At 36.3% G+C, this 14972-nt stretch overlaps 2 protein-coding genes across 12 annotated transcripts; one reads left to right on the top strand and one right to left on the bottom strand.

Moving 5' to 3' along the window:
• The first annotated feature begins 283 nt into the window (after positions 1–283).
• LOC131010238 (MICOS complex subunit MIC10-like) lies at positions 284–3016 on the top strand. 4 transcript variants are annotated; one of them, XR_009096516.1, is made up of 4 exons: positions 284–597; positions 1095–1216; positions 1918–2391; positions 2740–3016. XR_009096516.1 is itself a non-coding variant. In XM_057937666.1 (3 exons), exons 1-3 carry the CDS (start codon positions 465–467, stop codon positions 1930–1932), a joined length of 270 nt encoding a protein of 89 aa, XP_057793649.1. In that variant the 5' UTR covers positions 284–464; the 3' UTR covers positions 1933–3016. The 4 variants fall into 4 exon arrangements, 3 of the variants coding, with proteins under 3 accessions (XP_057793649.1, XP_057793647.1, XP_057793648.1); XM_057937666.1 differs by having other exon boundaries at positions 1918–3016; XM_057937664.1 differs by having other exon boundaries at positions 304–597; positions 1095–1220; positions 1918–3016.
• A 1736-nt stretch (positions 3017–4752) lies between these two features.
• Positions 4753–9992, bottom strand: LOC131010239 (uncharacterized). Of its 8 annotated transcripts, none has more exons than XM_057937674.1 (13): positions 9856–9992; positions 9651–9734; positions 9142–9519; positions 8948–9059; positions 8278–8753; positions 7915–8136; positions 7434–7760; positions 6935–7294; positions 6296–6373; positions 6104–6202; positions 5646–6017; positions 5134–5265; positions 4753–5044 (listed from the first exon to the last, which is right to left on the bottom strand). In XM_057937674.1, the coding sequence occupies exons 3-13, from the start codon at positions 9502–9504 to the stop codon at positions 4898–4900; spliced, it is 2688 nt and encodes an 895-aa protein (XP_057793657.1). In that variant the 5' UTR covers positions 9505–9519; positions 9651–9734; positions 9856–9992; the 3' UTR covers positions 4753–4897. The 8 variants fall into 8 exon arrangements, with proteins under 8 accessions (XP_057793657.1, XP_057793654.1, XP_057793653.1 ...); XM_057937671.1 differs by having other exon boundaries at positions 5646–6020; XM_057937670.1 differs by having other exon boundaries at positions 6296–6376.
• Positions 9993–14972: the final 4980 nt, after the last annotated feature.

A 14972-nucleotide genomic window follows, 5' to 3' on the forward strand; every position in this document is an offset into this window, starting at 1 on the left:
TTTGGATTGTTGGATCGAACCGATAGTGTGACAACACAAGTAGTTGCTTATGCATTTTAATTTAATTATGGTTGTTGTTTATGGCTATATATTAAGATGCTGTATTTTATTTCATCAATGTACATGTACTAAAACGAAATATGATCATAAAAAAATATGTTACTCTTTTCTCTAGGGGAAATAAATCTATTACTATTATTTGGGCCTAATGACTCTTAATAACGTTGAAAGATCTATTAAGGCCCAAACAAATTAAAAACTAATGGATTTTTTTAAAAAATTTAAAATAAAGAAAGCCGAAAAATAAAATATCAGAGGCCAATGGAAAAAAGAAAAGCGGAAAAATTTAGAAATTCAGACACATAGCGTAACCCTGGGTTGAAACGGAGAGAAGTTTGTTGTTGATTGAGAGGGGGATAGATTCCAGAGTCAAATTGTAGCGATTTTGTTGAAAACAACTCAAAATGGTTGAAAACAGAGCTGAGATTCCTGAGAAATACGATTTGAATGCGAAATGGGATGCCTGTGTCGATTTGAGCGTGCACCGCTTCGTGTACTCGTCATTCACCGGCGGTTTCGTCGGACTTCTTTTCTTCCGTGAGTGTTCCTCTCAAATTTACGCGCTTTTAGTTTTGTTAGTCGTTGATGTTGCGGAATTTGTGGTTTTGGTGTTTTGAGCTCGATAATTTGGTACTTAGGTTTTGTGTTCTGGCGAGGAAGAGAATGTATGCGACTGGGAGTAGATCTTACTGTTGTCATGTGCATAGTAGACTAATCTGTTGCGAAATGGATGTGTGTTTGTGTATGGTTTTGTTTTTCCTAGTGTTGCAAATGTGGAATGCAGAATGTATGCTGATTTTGTTTTTTGGAAGTAAATGGTTGTTAATGTAGAATGCAGAATTTATGCTGATTTTGTTTCTCCAATTCAACATTTTGTTATAGAGTATTGCGATTAGGAGAGTTTCTCAATCATGCTAAGAAAGATCCCTTTTCTCTTTTTGCATTTTCTTACCAATTGCTTTGATGCATATTCACGTGGATTAGTTTATCGATCAATTTCACCAATCAGTCAGCTATGTTGAATGTTGCACTAGGAAGTCCTGTAACACGTTGGGCTTCTGTAGCATTTGGTGTTGGGGTGGGGATCGGCTCTGCATACTCTGAATGCGCTAAAAAATTTAATACATCTGCACCGAAATTGACTCCTCTGCCTGAGGTAAGTAAGTGAAAATTCTGCTTTTCGTGATGTACCAATCACGGGTTGTATGCTTTCATTTGGAGATATGATTGTTCCTTGAATGAAATTCTTTAGTCGTTTGTGAAGACGTGACATTGCTTTGAACATGTTCCATTCAAGGTAGGAATTCATGAGTTTTGGGTTAACAAGAGTTCGGGTGCACACTATTTTATTTATTTTTTCGGGTATGCAATTAGCATTGTATACACTTGAGCTCAATAAGTGAATATCTCTATGAAAATTTTATTGTGGTGTGTCTGCATTTCTTGGTAAACAATGACGTCTAGATATCATAATCCGTGGATAGTTTGGATTCGTCGGGACAAATTTATCTATGCTATAGTACGAAGTTTGGATGTTTCTGTTATCTTTCTTATAAAATTATGCATCTGTTTCTGGTTTTGAAATATTTGATGTGAGTCAAAGAATGAGACATAAATTTGAGATTAGGGGTAACTGGAAGTAGATGAGAATGGTTCAGCCTAGACAGTCGGTCTTATAATGTGAGTTTGGTTTCACCGTTTCTCGTAATGTCTCTGTAATAGTGTTAAATGTTATTTCTTACTTTGTTTTCCTTTTCCACTTATTATTGTGATTGATCGTATATATATTTTTGCATCTTGTTCGCCTCATATTCCACCCATATGTGCATTTTGAATAAATGAATTTACTTATGGCAGGCTGGAGATGAATAAAGCAACGACAACTTCAGAGCATGTTTTCATAGGATTTCAACTTTCATTTCCATATATTTGCCTTTTGTCTACTCAGAGAATGTATTGCCAGGATTTCTGCTTAAATAACATAGCGATTTATTGCATTGTTTTCATGAATGCGAGCTCTTTCTTTTGAATCTCTGTCCGGGAGAAGCTGAACACAAGACAAAAGAAGATAATAATCAGTATTGTTTCGAGATAATTGAAGAGGACATGTTTCCTGTCTATCAATGCTCTTATTTCCCTCCTGAGTATACACTAAAAGAATTCTCGGTCCGATGTTCGGATTGAATCTCTAATGAGTTTATCGGAGAACTTTTTACACATTTTTTGTCTTTTTTTTTGGGATCGATTGGATTTGACTGAACCAATCAAATGCCACTCGTTGTGGGAGATTGCCTTGCTCCCTATTCATGGATGTTGGCTCGTATTTTCGAGGTTAATTTTACTTACCTTTTGGCTCTTCCATGTTTTGGATATAGTTGCTTTGCTATAGTATGTTAATCATCAATAACTAGTTCATTATATTTCAATAAAGAATATGTATACTTTATTCTCTTTTGATAGACTCAACCGAAAATAGTTCAAATCAAACCTGATAAGTTAGTATAACTAAACTGTCTCTAAATGCTCAAGAACTCTTCCTTCTTTTTTCGTTTTTCTTTTTCACAAAGATCAAATCATAAATTGAAAAACAAGTTTGTTTCCTCATCCTATTCACAACTCATTATTGATTCTTGAGTCGATTTTTTTTAGTTCTAATGGTGCATGGTTTGATAAATATAGGAGAAGAACACACTCCCAGCAGAGAAGAAGGATGACCAGAAGACTGTTGATGCCCCCTTGTTAAAGGCTTTGGAGGTGTCCCAGATTTGAAGGCTTATTTCGGGGCAAGGTTCTCGTTGAAGGCCGGCATGAATTGGCGTTTTAGAGGAGAAGTGCGTTTGAGACATAGCAGTATTTTTTATCTGCTTTTGTATCCTTTGAACCTAATCATGTTAGGGCTTGTATTGAGAACAAATATTTCTCTCTGGTATAAACGTTATGAAAGTTTTGCTTGCCATATTACTAGATTTTATATGATATTTACTTATGATAATTTCTTAGTATGATCATTGATGCTGAAGCTGAATCTTTTATTGTGCCCCCGGTGGGAGGCACAACGCGTTCTCGTTGTTGAGCCCTCCGGCGGGAGGGTCTACGCGTTTTCGCGCACTTGATGCAAAGAGGAGGGAGGACGTGTGACATACATGTCCAATCTGAAAATTGCATAAATTAAATATAAAAAACAATTGGGATGGCCAATTTTGGATGTTCAATGGTTTTTTTTTTCTATAAATACTACACTCTCCCATCTTATTTCCACACAAATTTCGTCATCTTTTTCATCATATTTCAATTTTTCTTCCTTTCCTTTTATTGTGATAAAAAAATAATAATAAAGCGTGGTTGGGGAAATTGATGAAACAACCACCCCTAAAATCCAGCCCTATCACCAGCCAATCCAAAATTTGTTCGTTTGAGCTTTCTCACCGTTCTCTCAAGAATCAAACGCCTTCACTCTGGTCGGTTTTGGGGGGGGAAGACGATGTGGTCGAGATACCGTCCATGACGACAACGACGAAGCAACAAGGTGACTATACTCCGGCAGAGACGACACCCATATGCACCTTGTGCGCCGAGGCTACTCTAAGCTTTGTTAAAGTAGTCGATCGGTCAGTTCAAATATCCCCACGCTTGGCGTGTGCTCTGCGAATCTCAAAGATTCGCTTCTATCGGCTCGGATATTCACTCCTCCAAATGTTCGAAGGGATCTGACAGTCTCCCCATGACATCTTCTAGCGAGCCGAGTATCACAACGAGGCCCCAAGGTCAAAATGCGGCAAAAAGAGACAAGAGAAAATGAAATAAAAATGAAGAGTCGTTGGACGAGCAACAAAGAGTAGTCATTGCCGTGGAAAATATGATCAAAGTCATGAATGTTTTCTCCCAAACTCAATGAGACCTCACCGACTCCATCATCATGGGTGAAGATACGTCACAAATGAATCTCACCGAGTTGGAGTTTCACCTTAGTATGGTTGCACAAATTTGACGTCGTCAAGAACTTTAATTTTTATTATTGTAGGATTTATTTTTATTTTAATGTTATTTTAATTTCAATTAAGGTATAATATTATTTTTAATTTAATTTTTTAATTGATGAGTGTTAAATTTTAATTTTAATGAAATTTATGTTGTTAAATTCCATGTTTAATTTAATTAAAAATAAAAATAAAAATAAAATAAAATAAAATAAAATAAATAAATTTAAAAATCCGAATTTAGTGACGGTTGTAGAGAGCGTTATTGTGAAAAAAAAAAAAAAAAAAAAAAAAAAAAAAAAAAAAAAAACTCTTAAAGAGCCTCTTTGGGGGCTCTAGGCTATAGGTGCCCTTAATTCGATCATGTAAATGCTGGATTGGGTGGATCTTCTTGTATAATGATGTCACTTGACTCATCGATTGAACGTTTCAAAAGTTGAGGGGTTGAAGATTTTTTAATAGAAAACGCTAGTTGGCGATATATTTTGAAAAATGTCGAATGTTAGTCACATAACATGATTGACCCTTAATTTTACGGCTTTTGATTGATCCAGCGTCATATTTACATTGTTTTATGAAATTTCATAACATATTTTCAAATATTATTTTTGTGACATGCAAGAACAATATTGTAGGCCATGTAATGAAATATTTTGGAAATTCATGGAACACTCAATGAGTGACTGAAACACAATGTGGCTTCTTTAGATGTGACAAGAAATATGAAACATTTCATAAGGCCAAAAATGGATGCAGATGTCTACAAAATTTGGTTCAACTAAAACACTACAGACCAACCAATAAATTAAAATAAATAAAAATATACAACAATAATTATTGCCAAAATTTTGCTACTATACTTAAACAGTAATCTTTTTCTTTGAACGATTTTTGTCGTTACCTTTGCGTTGTTTCTGAGTGTTGCGCTTGTGGCTTTCGCCTCTCTCGTGGACGCTCACATCCTCATATTCAATTGGTTTGATTATGACACCGGCTTTCTTCACCACCTGTCCATAAATAGCACAAAAAATGAATCTTCAATCTCAAGATCAAGGTATGGCGTGGACGAAATGTAATGTAATGCAGTGAATAGTACCTCCGGGCGGTTGAGGGCTCCAATGGCAGTTGCCGGGTTGAATTCAGGTCCGATTGGCATCCGGATGCTTTGTTCGAAAACTTCCTTTGATGTGTAAGGATAAGGTAGTGTCTTCGTGTGGAGTTTTTCAGCCTACGAGGACAAAATGGTAATCAGTCAAGATGTTTTCTACCACCAACTGAATGAGGATAGTTGGAACTTCTCGATGCATTTCCTTGCAAGGAAGCAACTCGATTGATGAGGTTTAAAACATCTTGTTCAGATAATCGATCCCATGAACGAAATCAGATACAACATATAACACACAAGAAATTCTTTCAACGGTTCCACCTTATTTGTAATTCAATCACAAAAAAGAGGATAAAAAATATCATCATTTTGTGCACTAGCTACAACTCTGAAACAAAATATGGACTTTTTACAATAGTCTGACCTAAACATAGAGATTGCTTCACAAAGACGTATAACCCGTTGGAACAATTAAGAAAATGACAAAAGATAGATAGGCTAACCTTTTTACCAAGCTTCTCTGAGATGATGACATTATTAAGATGTGCATCCTTCCTCTTCTTCAGAGATTCGGACCTTTTCTGTTTTGCAGCCTCATGCTCTTTCAACATCCAAGAAGGTAAACCTCTCTTTTTTTGTACACCGGTCCACTGACCCCAGCCGGGAAGTAATACGGGCTTTTCTGGTTCTGGATTTTCCTCATCCAAGACGGCCTCTTTTTGTTTCAGAAAATCTTCTTCTACATCATCACCAGCAAAAGCCCGTTGTATCAGTTCTGCTTGAGATGGAAGTTCATAAGTAGACTTGTGGCCTGAAGATAAAATTCCATCAACCATTTCCCCTCCACTATCTGTATCAGAATCTTCATCGTTGTCCTGCTAACAATTTTTTTAAGGACAGTTAGTTACTAATCCGTTACTTGACACAATAAGAAGATCAATTACATCTTCAAACAAAATACCTCAGATTCCAGATCCTCTGCTGTTTGTGCTACAATGCCAGGCTTGCGAACAATTCGGTTGTCTTCAGTCCCTGTAACAGCATCTGATGATTGTCTTACCTATTTATCACCACACCATTGATTTTCATTTAATGAGTCGGTTCTCTAACAAGCATTTACATGAGTTAGAAGCCAGAGCGAGACAGAACTAACCTTTTTCCAGGAATCAGAAGATAGATAAGCAACCTCATAAGTTGTCTTAGGCTCAGGATCTTCAGCATCTCCCGAGCTCTGCTATAGTTGCATGTAAGAAAAAAATTGATTAGAAAAGGGACATTTCTAGAATCAAACACAAACATCACATACTAAAAAGAAGTATTTAGGGGGAAATATCCTAGTAGCTTGAATTACAGGCAAACCTAAATAAAAGGAATCAGATGAGGATCATTTCTAGAGTCAGATACAAAGGCTGGAACCTAGAGACATAGAGTGTTTACAACAAAATTGGGTTACCTGATCTAACATGGATGACAATGCATTTCATAGAAATGTGACTTTCAGGCCATATGTCATCTTCTCTTAAACCAACATATTCAGTAACATCTCTTCTAAAAAAAACATATTCAGTAACATTGTTAAATCTTAATGATTGATTTTAGTTTGCCTAGAGACTCAGGTTTACACAAGTTATCATAATGATAAACTAGTTTGCCTAATTTTTCAATAGCTTGTTCCACAAAATAATTACTTGAGCATTTGACCGAACTGAAGATTTGCAATAAACTATGTTCTATCAAATAAACAAGAAAGAATACATAAATTGATGAAGACGAAGAGAACAAATATATTCACCTTAAATACTGAATCGTGACTAAAACCAAATTCTTCCCGAAGTAAACTAGGGTCAATATCCATCTCTTTTAGAGATTTTCCAGTTTGATCATGTTGAGTATTATCCTCTGTGGCCTCAGCATCACTTTCACTATCACTATTACCATAGTAGTTATTCACTTTTTCCTTCTTTCTTGTTACACTAACCACCTTTTCAGGAGCACCAAACACCCTCCTACCACCTGGGGCATCCTTGCCATCCTTGTCTGAGCTTCCCGACTTACTTGTATCACCCAACTGCTTCAAAGATGACTCATACTCTTCAAGAGCAAGTTTTGCTTCTTCATCAGCAGCCTCTTTTCTCTTTTTCAGCCCTCGCACCTGTGAAAATATAAGGCAAAGGACTATGCTTCAACAACTACATTACCAGATGAGGGCAGTTATTCTGGTAAGAATTGACCCAATGTTTCAGGAGATTTTAAGAGGTCAACTGAAGATATGAAAGATGCACCAAGATTACCATGAAAGGTAAAGAAAGCACTCCCGATGTAGGTAATTCATCATTCCCTTCTAGGACTTGAAGTGTCTTCTCCTTAGCCTTCTTGATCAATTTTTCCGCAACTTCCTGGTCGGAACCAGCTGACATGTCATCACTGTCATCACTGTCGCTGCTATCATCACTACCACTGCTTTCTTTGATAGAATTTATTTTTCTTGTCAAGGCAGCATGTTGACTAAGTTGCTCACTAAAGGCTGCTTTGGTAGCATCATCTTGGGCGTCTAAACCACGTTTTAAGATCCGCCTAGCCCATCGAGAGCTGTTTTTATGCTTCAAGGTCATACGTTCCTGCATGAATCAAGGCATTAAGTAATGGTTTTGACACACAAAAAGTTTCTTCAAATCAAGAATTATGACACCACTGGGAACAGGAAAAACAAATGCCAAGGAATCCAAAAAAAAAATCAGCTGTCAAAGCCAATATGAAGATACGAAAAGTTACCTCAGCCCTTTTGAACTCTATCTTCATGGCATGTTCCTTGGCAGCTTCTGGGTCCATTCGAATTGAAGCTTCTGCTGACTTTGCCTTATCTTTCTTCATCAGCCGGTGATACGTTTTGGACTTTATCTTTTTAACTCGTTTTGCCTTCAATTCATGACGGAAAAGAAGATCACGCATTTTTGCAAGCCGTTCCTGCCTTTCCTTTACATCTTCAATGGATATCTGCAATATACCATTAAGAAATTTGTTGCATTGCTTAATAAAATTTTATGCTTCTTTTGCTAGGATAAAACATGAAAAGAAAATTTCTAGAGGATCAGGGATGCGAACACATGATTGTTATGGATTATATAGCCATGATACCTCGTTCAGTTCGAGAAGCCTGGCACCATCTTTTTTGTGAGCTTCAACAACTTCACTTTGGTTGACCAACGAAGCCATTTTCTTCTCAAAATCAGTTCTTGGTTTAAATTCAGAAGCAATTGCTCCTATAGTTGAATATCCAATGTCCTTATCCTCACCAAAAAACAACGTAGGTGCCTCTCTGTTCCTCTTGACCAAAGGTTCCCACCTGGTAATATCCTTCTTAGATAGTTCATAGGCAGTCTTCCGCTCAATCATCTCTTGAACGGTCTTGGACACCGGTTCCAGAGTAGGACCAGATTTCGTCCTCATCCGCTGGAAGTCCTTCATGAGTTTGCTGGAGCCAGACTTGCCATGTAATGGGTCTAGAAGGTCGTTAATGCTAATACGGCCATCCCCATCAAGAATATCACCACTGGGATTATACTCAGACTCTGGATATGCCTCGGATATGATTAAATCCTTTTTCTTTTTACCTGGGATTAGATTAGGGAAGCAAATTTTTGTGAGTTCAGGAAAAATAAATCCAAAACCAAGGACATCAGTATCAATATCGACCAAAATATTCTAGAGCCAAACTAAATCAGTTGCTCAACATACATCATGTTATGATATCAAAACTACAGGAACCTCGATGAATTCTACAAGGAGAATTGCAAGAGAAAAATACCTCCAAAAGCATCAGCAGGAAGTCCAGTAATCTCCTCCAACATTCGAGCATGTCTTCCTGGATCTTCATTCTCATCATCATCCTCTTCTCCATCAGATGCAACCTTCCAATCCTATAATTGAAATACAAATACTTTAGCATGGTGCGAATTTTGATGTGTTTGTCTATTCATGCATATAGATAGAGAGAGAGACCTCAAAGTCTTCAGGAAGCTCAAACTCATAGTTTTCAACAGGATCGTACCGCCTATTCCTCGTGGACTCCTCTTCCGCAACACCTTCTTCATATTCATAAACGTCATTGCCAACTGCACCATCGGAATCAATCTCTTCATCGCCATCCGAAGCCTCTCCATTGAGGGTCGGATTAAGATGCTCGAGCTCCTTCTTCAAAGCATTCGGCAGCCGAGGTCCACTCCGGCGCTTCTTCTCACTGCCTTTCTCCTCCTTATGCTTACCATTCGAGCTCAAATTCTTCCTCTTTTTGCTCCTAACCTCTCCCCCCTCTCTCCTTCGACGATGCGTGATGTCACCCCTAGATTTCCCCTTCTCCGCCATGATTTCCCGCAGTTCCTGGTATAAATTCCCCGCTCAGTTAACAAACTTTCCATACAGTAGCTCACCTCCTCACAGTATTCAATCACGAACAAAAAAATATAAATTCACACAAATTCAGATATAACTAACCACGAATTGCAGCTGACCTTGTACTCGGCGTATTGGAACTGACGAAACGATGCGGAAAAGCTAACTTCAGCTGTTTATCTCCAAGACCAACTCCAACGGTACTGCAAAACGCATAATGCAGTAAGCAATTTGCTCCAATGGAACTCCAAATCTTTGTGTATTTTAGAAAGAAAAAAAGTGAAGAGAAATACCGTAATGAAGAAGAAGAAGAAGAAGCCTTACCAGGAGAAATAAGTAAAGAAGAAGCTTGGCGCGGCGGTTCTGAGTAATGAGCGTGAAGAAGACAGCGATTAGGGATTCTTTCTTTTGTGGTATTTTATAATTTTGGGCTTCAAATTAATTATTGAACTTAATTAAATTTGGGCTTGAAAGTAATCATTTTGATCAGAGAAAAAATTGGGGGAAGTAAGTGTCTTACCCGAAACAGGTTAAAGCGCTGTTAAAAAAGGTAATTCTATTTGTAACCTCTATTTTACTTATTAGTTATTACTAAGTGTGTAACCGTGGAAATTCGACGAGTAATTATTTTATATTATTATTTAAATTATATGATATTATTTTTATATAAAAAATTATTTATATATAAATTAATTTTAAATTTATTTAATTTGAGATAATATAATTGAAATTATATTAATTTGAACCATATTCTTTGATTAAATGTTAACTTTTTGTTAGAATAATAAATATTATTTTTATATAAATTTTTATTTAATAATGTTTTGAAAAAGGTCGATATAAGATTGAAGATTTTCTTCATCTGAGCATCATCTCGTCTAAACTATGTAGGATCATATCATCATCTAACGCCTGAAAGACGATATCTAACGTTTGAACACCAGACTTTTGAGCATCATCTCATGTAAACCTTAAAATACAAAAATTGAGTTTTTATGCGTCAATTTTTTTAACACCACTATTTGGAGGTTTAAAACTCAAAGTTGACTTGTAGATTGTATGATTTGGAGCTTCCAACATCATAACTAACTTGTAAACATCATTTTTTATGGAAGTTGAAAAAATTTTGACAAAATTTTATGCATTATTAGCTTCAAATATTATAATTGGGTTTCGAGAATCATCTCATTTGAAGTTTGAAATAACAAATTTAACTTGTGAGTATCATCTCATTTGAACTTTTAATGACCACAACTAATTTTATCGTGTGCAACTTTAAAGATCATTATCATCTTAAACTTGTAGGATCATAACTACTTCTAAACATATATATTGTATGCAACTTGAAAAATCTTGACAAATGTTTGTGCATTATTTTATTGTGGAGTTTGAAATATCATAAATGAGTTTCGAGCACCACCCCGTTTAAAATTTGAAAGAAAAAAATTGACTCATGAACATTATCTCATATAAAGTTTGAAAGACCATAACTAAGAGCACCCACAGTGGGGTACTCGATCCCACCTACTCGAGTAAGTGGGAGATCGAGTACCCCACTGCAACTCTTCCTTACTTGAGGGAGACCCGATAGATCGGGTATGCCCTGATAGCTTTAAGAATTGGCGCGTGTTACACACGCGCCTATTTAAAAAAATCAAAATTTGAAAATTCAAACGACTATGGCAGATTTTCAATTTTTTTTTCTTCTCCTTTTGATTCCCAAGAATCCCAACGGCTTTCTAGCCGTTTTCTCTATCTCTCTCTCTCTCTTTATATTTTTTTTTTATTTCCCTCACTCCTCCACTTCATTCACACATTTAACCTTTCCCTCTTTCTCTATTACATTTTCATTCTTTACCTTTAAAAAATGACCGAAGGGTTCGATGATACTTTGTCATCTTCTTCCGACGGGGTAGCGCAGGAGATCATCAATGAGATCGAGTTGCACAAACAATTGATTGCTCAAATGTACTTCCAACCGGAGCCGGAATAGTTATTTTAGGATATGTTTTTAAATTTTTAAGATTTATGTAATTAATGAAATTTAAATTTGAAGTAAATTGTGTTATTTAAATTTGTGCAAATAATTTAAATGAAAAATACAAAAATCAAAACTAAAAAGATCAAGCCTGTGACCTCTTTACTCATTGTGATCCCCCTTCTATCAAGTAAGCTTTCAAATCACCCCCACTGTGGATGCTCTAAGTTCTGAAAATAATCTCATGTGAAGCTTAAGAAACTTGATTCGAGATTCAAATTGTATTAATTTATTTAGTAATTTGATTGATAAATTTTCATAAAAATCAATGTATATCCAAATTTTATTTTTAGAAATATATACAAATGTATTATTTTGTAACTAAATGAAATTGAATAAATAATTTACTTAATCACACCAATTTATTTTTAAAAATTAAATTAATTAAATTATGTATTTAATTAAATAAATTTGGTCAAATTGAATTGACAAAGCAATTCGAATTCTATTAATCGCAATCATACCGCTAATTAAAGAGAGCAAGAGCTTCTTCATGTATAGGATTTATTTTGGTGAAATCTTATTTTAAAAAAAAAATCAATGTGAATGAGGTGATTTATATGAATTCTTCATCCGATTGAGATTATTATAAATTTGATAGAGGATTAAAGATTTCAAATACTATATTTTAACATCACATCATTTATTGTTCTTTATCTAAATTCTTTATTTATGCATTACTAATTTCATAATTTATTTATAGTTATAGTTATTATTATTATTATTATTATTATTGAAAAATATACATCTAATTACTAACATTTAATTAAAATCATTTATCGTATATAAATTATAATTTTTTTTCTTTTCAGACATGTAAATCTATTTTTTATCGAGATAAAATAAATAATAAAATTTATAACTTAGATTATATGTAATGTTAATATTATATATATATATATATATCTACAATTAATTATATTTATTAAGATTAATGAATCTTTATATGGAATGTAATAGTTAATTAATTAATAAATAATGAAGAATATATATGGTACGTTTTTGAAATGGAGCAATTCTAAGCATGCCACGTAGGCTAAGGCCTAATGGTATTATAAAGAAATGTCACGTAGGCTAAGGCCTAATTGGTATTATAAAGAAGATAGCCCCTAGTTAAAATAATAATAATAATAATAAATTATTATAAATTTACCATCTTATTCCGTAGTCATAACCCCCAAAATGAACGCTATCTAATAATTCATCTCTTCTTTATCGCCGTCGCTTATTCTTTGTCGAACATTCGGTGGGTGACTTAGTCATTGCCGTCTCTCCCTTCTCTTACTGCTCTCTCACCGGTCTCCCTCGTTCCCTCGGTCAGACGGTTAACGATGAAGAATCGTCATAGCTGCGGCTCTGCTGTCTATCAAGCCGACCACTGCCGATCGCCTCTCTCATTATACTCGATTCACACAGAAACCCTTCTCACTGATCCCCTTTCTTGCCTTGGCCAAACAACAATGGTCTAAATCACCACCAATGGTCTGATCAAACATGCAAAGGGTCGATCATAGCCTATTTTTCCAAATAAAGTAGCTTTAATTAGCATCATTCATGTATTCCACATTGGGCTTCCAAGCATCACTACTAATACTAATTTGGCTATTTGAGTGAATTGATATGCACGAAGGCAGATGGCAATTGAAAACCATATCAATTTCATATATATCTTTTATTACTTTTCCTTAGCCATCACACGATGTTCGACAAAAGAATCAAACAACTTGTAGAGTTGAGGCCGTAATTTTTTTTTTAAACTTGAGCGTCACATCTGCCGCCGCAGCAAGGAGGGATCTTCGAGCCGCAACATAACGTGTAGCGCATTGTGTGAATAATTGCGACAGTTGGATGTTATTAAAGATAGTGCTACTTTAGAGTGTTGGCAAAAAGAATCTAAGATTGATGTGGGTAAAAGAAAGTTTCTTGGAGTGATAAAGTATGGCTGAGAAATATGTTGTTCTACTTCTCTTTGACTGTTGTGAGTTCAAGCAAAACGGGGCTACGAAAATCGACGATAATTTTAAAGAGAGATTAAATGATTTAGGAATTGAATCTGAGGATCGTAGGGGTAAACTAGTAAAATTTATATTACTTTTATTATTTTATTAAATGTGAGGCTATATTGAGTAAAATGGGAGCTGTGAATAGAATTACCCGTAAAAGAAACACGTTCAGCAACGGACGGAACGAAATCTTTGATACACTCCAAAGTTATTTGCTTTTCGGTCCAAACAAGAGAATTTGTTCTGAGTGTTTCTCTTGATTTTTGTTATAGAGTGATCTAAAATTGGGCGTGTTCGTTTACGTTGGTGGCGCCGCCGCCGTAGAGATAAGGATGGAGATGGCGGTTGACAGAGAGTATGTTGATAGTGAGAGACGACTGCAGAGAGCTTTACTACACAGACAGGGTAGAAGGTAGGCCCATAAATGGGCTTCACAACTACTCTTTAAACCCTAGGCCCAAATTGTCTAGGCTCATATATGGATATAATGGGCCTCTTGTTTTACATGTCCAATAATCATATACCTTTTGTAGTTAATACACGATATGTATACATCATGCTTCTTTTGGATAATTCTATATAAATTATAGCTCAAATTTTGATTTTATGGCCACTTTTTAATCCTAATTTTAAAATATTACAAATATAATATATACTTATATTCGTTGTCCACTTAGTAGCACATTTTTTTTTATCAATTTAAAGTGATGTATCTTTAAAGAATTAGGCATCGAAAGATTCAAAATTATTGATATACTTACAAACAACTAGATTTTTTTAAAAATGTTAAAAAAAAAATAACAAAAAATCTCTTAAATTGTTTGAAAAATATCTTACAGGCTATTAGGTCAATAACATAGGTATGCTTTTTCTCTCTCCATGCATGCGTGCGTGACTTTTGAGAAAGAAAGGAGGCGTGAGTGACTGGCGTGCGATCTCCGCCGCGCCCATACGGAGGAGCCAAAAAGGGGATCTGCACGCAGCCGCGCTAGCCGCCGCCCGAGGCGCCCCGCCCCTCCTCCTCCGGCATCACACCACGGCACGTCGGCAGCAGCCTCCGCCAGCTGCACTCGACGTGCTCTGTGAGCATTCTCCCTTTGAGATCTCTGGTTCCTTCAGCTGCGCCACCCCGCAGCTCGCCGTCGCGCCTCTCCCCGTTCGCAGGCACCTGACCAGACACCGAGAGCACGCCGCGACTCCAGGCATCCAGTTGCCGATCCACCGGCGCTCAAGGTTCTGCTGCTTACACGAGTTTTTGACGGTCTGACCTCGATCCGGTCGGCGGCGCTGATAGCACGCCGCGCCTGCCGATCCAGACTCCCCACCGCGAGGGCTCTTTTCCGGCCGGCCGCGATCTGCACGCAGCCGCCGCCGCCGCTGCTCGCCTCTGTCGCCGCTGT

The sequence above is a fragment of the Salvia miltiorrhiza genome, chromosome 2, assembly GCF_028751815.1.
Source record: "Salvia miltiorrhiza cultivar Shanhuang (shh) chromosome 2, IMPLAD_Smil_shh, whole genome shotgun sequence".
NCBI lineage: Eukaryota > Viridiplantae > Streptophyta > Magnoliopsida > Lamiales > Lamiaceae > Salvia > Salvia miltiorrhiza.